Source organism: Vigna unguiculata, chromosome 6 (assembly GCF_004118075.2).
Source record: "Vigna unguiculata cultivar IT97K-499-35 chromosome 6, ASM411807v1, whole genome shotgun sequence".
NCBI classification, from domain to species: domain Eukaryota; kingdom Viridiplantae; phylum Streptophyta; class Magnoliopsida; order Fabales; family Fabaceae; genus Vigna; species Vigna unguiculata.
The window spans coordinates 22,730,183-22,741,633 of NC_040284.1; the positions used below are offsets into that span (position 1 = coordinate 22,730,183).

An 11,451-nucleotide genomic window follows, 5' to 3' on the forward strand; every position below is an offset into this window, starting at 1 on the left:
TATGATATTATATATATTTTTTTATTTACATATGTTAATATCCGATACTTCATCTTGTTTTACGAAGATTTATGTGCAAAGTTTTAAAGGAGAGCAAGAAGCTCAAATCTAACAGGAGATTTCTTTCTGCACTCCCATATTTTTCTTTTACACATTCATGATTAGAAATTTTATATTTTTATTGTTAAAATACTACGTTTAGATTATAAAGCTCGAAAGTAACTTTTAGTATAAAAGATCTTCCAAATTGAACAATAGAAAGTCGGTTTTTATCTTAATATTACGTAAGAAAGAATTGTACAATTTAAAAGTACTTATTTTTGGATAAAAGATTGTTTTTATATTACGTAAAACGAAAGTAATCTTTTATTCTTTGATTGTTCAACCTCTGAACTTTTTTACTTTCAAAATATGCAATCTACTTTTTTTTTTTTTTTTTTTTTACTTTTAGATTGTGCAATCTAATATTATTATTATTTTTATTAAAAATGCTTATGATTTACAAGATTTGGAAGTTATTTTCAATTTCTAAATTATGTAATTTATTTATTTTTTTACTTTAATACCATGCCATCCAGAAATAATTCTTTATATGAAAAAACAAATCTTCCAGACTAAACAATCCCAAAGCCATTTTTCATAAGAAAAAGCTTGTATAAACTATGATTTTTATTTATTTTTTGGATCGCACAATTTGAAAATCAATAAATTACACAATCTATTATATTTTTCTTAAAAAAATAAATTTTACTATACAAAATATTTTCTTCCTTGAGTCTATTCATGATACAACACAAAAACAAGCATAGTGAAAACGCAAGGGAACGATAACAAGGGAGGGGACAGCAACAAGGGTCACCCTGAAGGGGTTAATTTGGTCTTTTAATCACCCCATGAGTTACACATGAAAAGTATAGGGTGCAGAAAAAAGCAACTCTAAAAGCTGGTCCAAGGTCGTGTCATGGAAGGCCCAAATGGGAGGCCTTTGGATTCGGGCCCAGTCTTTCTGACCTTTGTATTAATGACAGCTTATGTTCACAATAAGTTGTTTTAAATTGTAGTTATCAATATATGTAGTAGTACTTTGTAACCTCGTTACATACTTTTCTGTAAACACTCCTAGTTAATTTAATGAGTTTTTTTTTTTTTTTTACCTATATAATACGTGGCTATCTAATTCATTCATACTAAAAAAATAGCAGTAGTTGATTTAATCTATAAAAACAAATATATCTTAATCATTTTTCGAAATCACTCTTCCCTGTATTCTTTGTCTCTCTCGTTGATTTAATAAAAAAAAAAAATTAGTCTAACTATAATTAAGACAACAAAACTTATAGGTTGAGTTATTTTTTTAAAAAGAAAACATAAGTTCTAAACTGGGTTTGTTATAAATAGAATCAGCTTGGATAAACCTTTTCATAAAACAAAAAAATAAGAAAATATTTTTAAATATTAAAATAATTTAGATTGAGATTAAATTCTTAAAAGAAGTTAAGTTAAGAAAACATCTAACCAAGAAATTTATTTAAACATTCTCGTAATCTATTAGTAAGATGAGAATGTGCTTATGGGTCACATACATATATACAGATAACTATGTACCTGAATAAGCACTAAAGTGTTCTTCTTCTAGACACACATACATACTTTCATATAACTGTTTACAAAGCAAAACGTCAAAACTAGTACTAGAATTATGGAGTTCAATGACACCTGAACCCCATAATCATCACTGAACCAAAACGTAATTTAGAGGGCTAACTTTTCTACTTCTTCAATGGGTAGATTCAGCTCTGTTTCTCCATTGCTGTCACTCAGAACATTGTGACAAGTTGAAGAAAAGAAGGAGCAGCAATTGAAGTTCATGTCTGAACAAGAGTAGGTGCAGATTGATTTCAGAGTTCCTGTGCCAAGATTGTAAGAAACAACAGATCCTGGAAGCTGCAAATATATGATTTTTGATTGTTCACTAAAGCCAACGGGTGCAATCTTGAAAGGGTCCCAATCATAGAAGAAGATGCCACAAAAGTTTTCAAGCTTAGACATGAACACTTCAGGCTCAACACTATGTACTAAACTCCAAGGAAACGTTTTGTAATCCCAATAATACAGGAACCCTTCATGCTCATGCTCATTGAGAAGTTTCCAAATGTGGAAGCCATCAAAATCAGTGTAGCAGTAGTAAATTCTGCCTCCTGACTCACACAAACGACGACGAAAAGTTAATGTTGGTTGCCAAGACCCATCCTTGGAATAGTTTGGTAGTTCATATAGCTCACAATGGCTTCCTTGGACTTCATACACCAACAAGTGTCCACCAATTTCCCAATGAATTGACCCGTTTGAGTAAAGAGGGGCTGTGCCAAGTTCTTGAAACTCAGACTCTGGCAAAGAAGGAACAGTTATGTTAATGGGGTGGTGGCTCCTCCATTTTCCAGTGGCAGAAGAGAAAACATGAACTTTTAGTTGATTGGATTGTGAAGAAGCTGCTTCAACCAGCACAACCTCAAATTGGCATCCATCAAAGGCTAATCCAACTCTGGTAACATTCTCTTGGATTCTGGTTTGAGGGATTGTGAGATTGAGCTTGGTGAGGGGGTTGAACACATGATAACAGAACTGGTCCTCACTGAAACCGGACAAGAGAATTAAGCCATTGCTCAAAGCAAGGGTCTGCACAAAGTTTTCAGTGGAGAAGCAGAGCCAGTGGTTAAGGGAAGCTCTTTTTCCACTTTCAACATCCATGAACACAAACTGAGATGACCCATTTTCAAATTGATAGTGGCAAACAAGACCAACACTAGTATCTAGTGAGGTTGAGCCAACAGTTTGGTACTTTCCATTTCTCATAATACTCATTGATGCAAACTGGTGCTTCCCAACACAAGAAACAATCCCCACCACTTTTTCTCAACACCTCTGAACAAAAGATGAATCAGATCTCTGTGGGAACTTGGTTTTGGACAGTGGAATTTGTTTTTCAGAGGAAAAATTCTAGGAAGGAGGAATCATTCATCATCACTATCCAAATCGGGTTGACTTCATGACTTCGTACAATTCAGAAGCTTGAAAGAAACTTCTTGTGGCCTTCTGGGAAACAGCTACCGTAAGAGTTACGTGGAAAGAAGCAAAAAAGTCTCCATAGAAATGAACCCCAGCAAAGAAAAAAAAGGCAAAATTAGACGAAGTTTTCTATGCCAACCTTTTCACACTTACGTTCATTACCAGGAAATAAAGAATAGATAGACACAAAAGAGACAATAGCTTGTTTATTCAACTCAAACTATGTTAACGTATATTCATGAGATCAGAAAAACAAGGACAAGGGCAACTAACCCAAAAACCAAAAACGAATCATTATAGTTATGTCTAGTCTCCTAGACCAAAGTAACACCAATAATAATAATAATAATATTAATAAAATGAATTAAACAGAAAACAATGAATAAACATATGAAATGGGAAAACAGGATTCAATACACAAAGGATGATAAAATCATAGCAGAAAATGAAAATCCCAGTTGAACAAAGTAATCTAATGAACTAAAGGAAGAAAAATACCTTATCAATGAAACATACCACAGAAGACCACATCATCTATTTCGTTAAGCAGAGATAACAAAACAAGACACGACAAAAACAAAAAACAAGACAAGAGAATCTATGAACAGAAACCCTATTACTGTTTGAACTTTTCTCCTCCTTGCCCCTCAAGTCATGTCTGATTTTTTTTCATTGTTGACTTCATTGTCAACCCCGTTAATTGGTTCACTCTCTGAAACTTACACTGTCATAGAATTAATTACAAGTATCTTACTTTTTCCCTTAATATATTTCTTTTGGTGAGAAAGTAAAAGCATCTTCTTGGGGAAGGAGATGACTAAGTTAGGTCGAAAATGATTAACTAATTAAAAGAAAAAATGAGAACTTTGGGATGGTGTTGAATTTAAAAACTGAACCCTTATTTTATTTTAACCCTTGTTCTGATTCGGATGTAAGAAGCACGAAAGAAAAACAATCACATACCTCAGAAGTTCAAGTTTTTGTGTTAATCTTAGTACATGACATTGATCTTCCAAAGTTTCGTAAACGAGATTGTGAGGTTCATGAGAAGTTATAACCTCACTTGTGCCTCTGATTTGAATGTTCACAGCATATTTGAGACTTGTTGAACCAGTCTTTATATTAGAATATAAAACTTGTGCAACAATTTTGATAAAGTAATGAAGAGTCTCTATATTAAAACTTGTGCAACAATTTTAATAAAGTAATTTCAAAGATATGTCTTTTAATGAGTGCGAAACATTTAGGTAGGTTTTGATCAACTAAACTTAATGTTATATGGGTATTGATGTAATATGGTAACTCGTGTGAAATCTAACACTAACATATAAAGTACATGAATGATAAAATAAATTGGACAAAATAATAAAAATTTAAATAATTATAATTTTTTAAAAATAATTGTAAAATAAAAGTGTGATAAATAAATTAAAACAAAAAAAAATGATAATTTAAATAATTAGAATTTTATTATTTATTATTTTTATAATTGTAAAAAAAAAGAGTAATACATAAAATAAAATAAAATAATGAAAATTTAAATAACTATAATCTATTAAAATAAAGAAAACCAAATGTTTTAAATAATTTAGAACGAAGATGCATCAATATATAATGATTTTAAAAAAATTAAATGAAATCACAAGAGTGATAAAAATAATAAGTTTTAAAATGTTCAACTAAATTAAAACAATGACCATAAATAAATGAGATGCTTAGAAAATTTTGAATGAACGCCTAAAAATAACAAAATATGAAATAAGTATAAATATGAAAAAGATTGAATGCAGGCAGAACTAATGTTGAAAATATTAAAAAAAGTTAATGTAATATTAAAAAAAAAACAAATTGATTATATGTCAATTTTAAAATGATCACAATGTATCAAAGATGACGGTGAATGACGGGAGTATATAAAATGGCTGAAGAAACAACTAAAAGTTCCAGAACATGGATGAAAACACTTTGATAACATGATTTTAGAATATCAAATAGAAAATGCAAAATACAGTAATAAAAGAACAAAGAGATAAGTTGCATAAGCTCCTTCTTAGTTGACTCTTATTTGACTCAATCTAAAAGATAACTCAAAATTATATCTAAAAAAATAGAAAAAAAAGTACAATTTTTTGTTCTCATCCATTTATAGGGACCGACCAAGAGCATTGTTATAAGAATATATATATTAGAATTAATTACAATAAAATAAAAGTGATAACTTTTTCCTAAGAATGATCCACTTAAGACATTGCAATTAATTGTTGAGATTTTTATGGTCTATAATTTAGTTAAATTAGCTTCCAGTAACTTAAGACATTGACATCGCAAATTGACTCATTAAATTGTTAGTCATCCATATCTCCGATACTAATTCTTAAAAGAAAAAAATATAATATGCAAAAACATTAAGGAACAATGCATGCATTGATGAATGCATGCTTTGATGCTACAGTCATGCAAAATGCAACAAATATAGTAAAATTGGATTAGGTTATATTTTATTAAAACATTCTAAATGCATTATTTATAAAAATAATAATTAGTTTAGAAAATAATCTTAAATCAATAAATAAATAAATAAAGAGTATGATGACCAACATAATAGTAATTAAAAAAAATATTTGTATCAATTTAACGTTATTATTTTATCTTTACTTTTAAATTAGATTTTATTTTTAAAAGACTATTCATAAGCAACCAAAATTTTGGATCACACTATAAATTATAAATTATTTATCATAGTCTAACATAAAATTTTATTTTGGTGAAAATTACTTCATGTTTAATGCATCTATTTTCATGTCTAATAAATTTTATTTTTTTATTAATACATTCAATTTTACAATTGAAAGGTTGGAAATTGTATTCTAAAAATAAGAATTTAGTTAATTTAACTTAAGAATAGTGTGACTTAAATAACATAAAATATGCATATTTTATTATTTGTGTAAAAAGTTTATAAATACTATGTCAATATTATTCTTAAAATGTTGTAAATATATATTTTATTTATATTTCTTTTTAATGATTGAAATAGTTGTTCATTTTTTTCATAAATTTGAATTCCTTTAAAGATTATGTTGAAAAATAAAACATTTAATATTGGATTAGAAATTATTTTTAAGTAAGTTTTTTTTATCATTTTCTTGAGTTGACTTTATGAGAAGGATGACATGTTTACATAAGGGTTTGCATGAGGTGTTTAGAATAAAGATAAAATCTTTATTAGTAGAAGAATATAACATTAGATTCTTGATCAAAATCTTTTATGTAGAAGTTTGACATAATCCTATGGGTAGAATATTTTACTATTTAATTATCACAACAATTATATTTTATGCAGGGATAGTAAATTTGATGTGCATGAATGGTTTTTATATGTTTTGAAAATATAAAGATATGAGTATGATATAAATTTTTTATTTTTGATATTGGAAAGGTTGCTAAGAATAATTAATTTATATTGTCAAATTGTTGGTGGATTGAAGAGTTGCTCAAGCTATAGATAAAAAAAAGTTGGTTTGAATATAAGGCTAGTTTTAATATTTATTTTTATTTATTTAAAATAGATCTTAGATTATAAAAATATGTTGGAATCATTAGATCAAAATTTATTTTTTTAAACCTGTTTAACATGATGTTGAAAACCAAAGTGTTAGAAGTTTATTTATTTGAAAAACTGAAGTCACAATGAATTTTTCACTCAATCAAGTCATTTGTAGCTAAAGAGAAAATTGGAGTAAGTTAACCTTGTTTCTAACTTCATTTTTCACTCAAACCGGTTATCTTCGATGAAGAAGAATTTGATTATAAAAAATAAACTATAGTTCAAATTAAATATTTTTTTTAAATGAAAGTTATTTCTAAATTAAAAAAAAAAAAATTTCAGGAATGAGACAAAATAGTATATATTTTGGAATTAAATGGGGCAAAAGAATTAAGTTTTTAAGTATGATAGGTTGTGATATTCCAAAAGTTGTGTTTAAATATTTAAGGGGAACTAGAATTTTACAATGAAAAAATAATAATTTTTAAGATATTTATTAATAAAAAATAATAGATAATGTAATAATTTTGAGAATATCTTTTATCTTTAATAAGTAAAAGATTTTTTTAGATTGTAACTATATATGTTAAACCACAATAACTCAATTTAAAAATATTAAGACATAAACCAAATGATTTCTTTTTACAACCCGTATAATTCGTTGTATAAGTGCTTCGACGGATTCCAACAGTAAGTTTATAAATTCATTTTATAAAATAACTAATAAAAAGACATGCACATTTAATTTTTAAAATAACAAAAAAAAAATATTATTATTTTAATTATAAAAATAAATTTAAATAATTATTATAATTTTACGGCAATGCATATTCTTTTACATAATATTTTTATTATAAATAATTAAATCGGTTAAGTAAAAATATAATTAAATTTTTGAAAAATATAACTTAAAAAATTAAATTAATAAAATAATTATTTTAATTAAAAAATAATTTAAAAATAAAATTAAAAATAATATACATATAGAATTTCTTTATATAATAATATAGATATCATAGAGAAAATATAATAACAAATATATTAACAAAAATATCTTATCATGTCATATATCTATATTATAATCTATATTTTGAATTATTATATCTAAAATAAAATGAGTTTCATTAAAATTACTTAAATTAAAATTCTATATTCCACTTTTAATTTTTTAAATGGGTCAAAATATAATGTCGCCCTCTTGATCACAGATAAAGTCAGGTATGATCTAAACTTTTAAACTTATTTAAAATAAAAATCGGACAGTAAATCAGAAAGCGTGCTAAGAAAATTCTCTCAGAATTTTTTATGAATAATACAGTGAATCCAATAATTTTCCTCACCATTTTTTTTTTAATTATCCATGTCATATTTAGTCTCAGGACAACAAAAGTTAACAGAATAACTTATTTATTAAATATATTGATAAGAAATTAGTAAAATTAAATATAAAAGTTATTGTAAAAAATTGTATAACAAATAGTTATAAAAAATGATTTACTTTGTATTGATTATTATAATTATATAACAAATATTTTGAAACTCTCGTTGCAATGGTCTCTTATACGTATTTTCCTGTTAATTAAAAAAATTAATGTAAAACCCACTTTTGTCTAGGAGTGGCAAAATGGGTTGGGCCTAACGGGCCAGCCCGTCAGCCCGTGTTAAAAGGAACTGGATTGAAGATTTCAACCCGTCAGTCCGTTCTGGCCCGTCCCGTCCAGCCCGTCAACTTGACGGGCCAAAGTACGGGCCAGCCCGTCCTGGTCCGTTGGCCCGTTTTAAAAAAATAAAATAAAATAAAAATAATTAAAAAGATTAATTTTTTAGATTATATATTTTAAATATATAAATATATAATAGTATTGTAATTTAAATCATTAACACCTACAAATTAAGTTTGAATTATTAGTTATAATTGAATAATTTAATATGTAAATTTAATAATTATTTTAACTTATCTAATTAAAAATATTAACTAATCAATTAAAAGTTAAAATAATATTTTATTTGATTAAATATGACTTTAATAATAATTTATATGTATATATAAACAAATTTAAAAAATAAAAAAAAAATTGAAAACTAATTAAAAAAAAAAAACTAGACGGGCCAGCCCGGCCCGGCCTGTTAGCCCGTCCTATACGGGACGGGTTGTGACTATTGGCCCGTTTCTGTTTGACGGGCCAGCCCTTCCCGGCCTGTTTTTTGACGGGCCACATACGGGCCGGGCCAAAACGGGCCGGGCTGACCCGTTTGCCACCCCTACTTTTGTCTGTCCAGTTAAATTAAAAAGGGTCAGCCCACTTGTTTATTTTTTTCAGAAATCTTTTTGATTCTCCTCTCTTCTTTTTTCTTAGATTATGTTTTTTAGAGGAAAAATATTAGAAAGAGAAGGAGAGGAAGAGATCAGAATGATTAGAGAGTGAAGTTGATGTTGTTATTTTTAAGGGATTAAAAAATGATTGTAGGGTGGATTAGAAAGTGAAAGTTTGTTAATGAATTAATTGATGTGACATATTAAAAAAAACTTTTAATAGATAAAAAAATTAAATTACCAAAATATTCCTAATGTTAAAAGTAATATAAAATGTTATATAAATCATTTAGAATAATTTATTTAATTTTTGTTGATCAATAAAATAAAAAATATATTTATAAAAAAATGAATAATAAAATTTATTTGGTATGAAATTGAATCTGACATTTATCAATTTAACGTTTACATGGAAAATAATTTATTTATGTTTTATTTACTTTTTAAGTCTTTGATGTATAAAGTTTTTTGTTTATTTGATATGAACATATTTTTTTAATTTGATTATGTTTGTTAATAATATAGGTAACAATTTCTAATAAATTTGTTTTCTTTTCTTCCAATTTTATAGAATTATATATTGTTTATATATTTTTAACTTTTATATTTTTAGATGTTTATTAATAATAAATTTTTTATTTAATTTTATTAATAAATTAAAACTAAAATTACATATATTTATTTGTTAAAAAATTAAAATTGATAAAAAATTACGAGGGTAGAAGAGGTAAAAAATAAATATAATGAGGATAAAGTGATAATTTCTTATTTATTATCTTCTAATCTCTTAGCAATACCTATATTCCACTTTTGGCCTTCCCTTGGGTCACCTCAAAAGGAACAGGGTGTTCACCATCTATGTCTTGCTCTCCATTCCTCTTGAACAGTAGATCCACTCAAAAGAACAAGGCCTTAATATTTCCCACCCTTCACAGCTATTGTTCTTTGTTTGTTCTCTCTAACTCAGTTACAACCTTTATATGAAACAGAGGTGGGAACTGGGACCTTTGCTTCTACTTCGCTAATCAAATCGAACACTTCATTCCTCCATCTTTTTAGTCTTTGGGTCGTGGTGTTCCTTTCCACTAAGGGCTCTCTACTCATCAAGAGTAGTAGCAATTTCGAGGTAAGGGAAGATAGGGTTTTCAAATGCTTTTGAAATGTATGACTATTTTTGTTCTAAATTGTATTTTAAATTGTTGAATGATGCGTGTAATTGTATGGAAATGAACTGGATGTTGTTTGGTTTTGTTTTTTGGTTTTACATGTAGGAGCATGTGAGAATCTATTATTCTCGCCCAGGCGAGAAACCTCTAGCCCAAGCCAGAATAGCAGAAAACTCCCATTTGCTTCTGCGCGAGTTGTTGCTTGAGCTAGAGGTTTCTCGCCTGGGCGAAAATAGCAGAAAACTTCCATTTGCTTCTGCGCGAGTTGTTGCTCAAGCAAAAATTCTTGCCCAAGCAAGAGCAGTATTGCTTAAGCGATAACTCGTAGTTGTGCACCATACCTTCTATCTGAGTTCTCACTCAAGCGAGAAGACCCAAATGCTTGAGAGCGAGACCTCCTAGCTAAAGCGAGAATGTGGCAGATTGGTTTTAATCCTCTGATTTCATATGTGGTTGGTTGAATTACTTTTAAAAGGATGAAATATGTGACTATGCATGTATGTTGTTGTGCATGTATGATGTGATGCTTTGGGACTGTGGACTATGTGTGGAAATTTCATAGAAAAATTCCTTTTGATGATAAAGTAGTGTGTAGTGACTTAAGGATGTAAGGTTGCATCCTGACACTCTAATGAACCAGTCAGACTCACGCAGAGTAGACAAGTTCATGTGGTGAGTAGCAGGAAGTCCTAGTCTCTGACAAGATAATGAAATTAGATGATCATGAACTAACCTTGTGTGTGGTAGGGTGAAATCCATTTGAATGATTCTACAGAACATTAGAGACTATCACAAGTGCAAACAACCAGTGAATCCGATTCCATTACATGTATCTAAATAATAGAGTTAAAAGGTCTTTTACGGTTTGTTATCACATGGTTATGTGTCCAATGGTACTTCTATTAAATTATATTTTGGAATAACTATAATAGTTAAATTATGATATACTTTATATCATTTATTAGATTATAATATGTGATGTTTTTATTTATTAGAGTTTTTCTATTAAATCCAATGTCACAAGTAAAATGTTAAATAACAAATTATTAAAATAAAAAAAAAACAGTAGAAAAATGTGTAAACAAATAAACAGTTAAAAATTACTTTTTAATACTAATTGTTATGGATAATAATAATTATTATTATATTTTTAAGTTTCTATGTTTATCACTATAATAAAAAAAGTCGTTAAGTGGTTGTATTTTAAAAGCAAGCTTTTAATACTCTTTTTAATTTGATAATGATATAAAAAAATAGAATAATCTTATGGAAAATTATAAGATTTTTAGGTCTTAACACCAATATTTACAATAATAAAATGATAGTATTTACCCGCGAGTTACCGGTTAAAATGTTTA

At 27.6% G+C, this 11,451-nt stretch overlaps 1 protein-coding gene across 3 annotated transcripts; it reads right to left on the reverse strand.

The window, feature by feature from the left end:
* Window positions 1-1,445: 1,445 nt before the first annotated feature.
* On the reverse strand, window positions 1,446-4,157 carry LOC114186662. 3 transcript variants are annotated; one of them, XM_028074635.1, is made up of 2 exons: window positions 4,030-4,157; window positions 1,446-3,140 (listed from the first exon to the last, which is right to left on the reverse strand). In XM_028074635.1, exon 2 carries the CDS (start codon window positions 2,860-2,862, stop codon window positions 1,753-1,755), a length of 1,110 nt encoding a protein of 369 aa, XP_027930436.1. In that variant the 5' UTR covers window positions 2,863-3,140; window positions 4,030-4,157; the 3' UTR covers window positions 1,446-1,752. The 3 variants fall into 3 exon arrangements, with proteins under 3 accessions (XP_027930436.1, XP_027930437.1, XP_027930435.1); XM_028074636.1 differs by lacking the exon at window positions 4,030-4,157 and adding an exon at window positions 3,687-3,980; XM_028074634.1 differs by lacking the exon at window positions 4,030-4,157 and adding an exon at window positions 3,565-3,980.
* Window positions 4,158-11,451: the final 7,294 nt, after the last annotated feature.

Bases quoted from the DNA above. Each gene is read 5' to 3' on its own strand.
- LOC114186662 (XM_028074635.1), bottom strand. From the start codon at position 2,862: ATGAGTATTATGAGAAATGGAAAGTACCAAACTGTTGGCTCAACCTCA.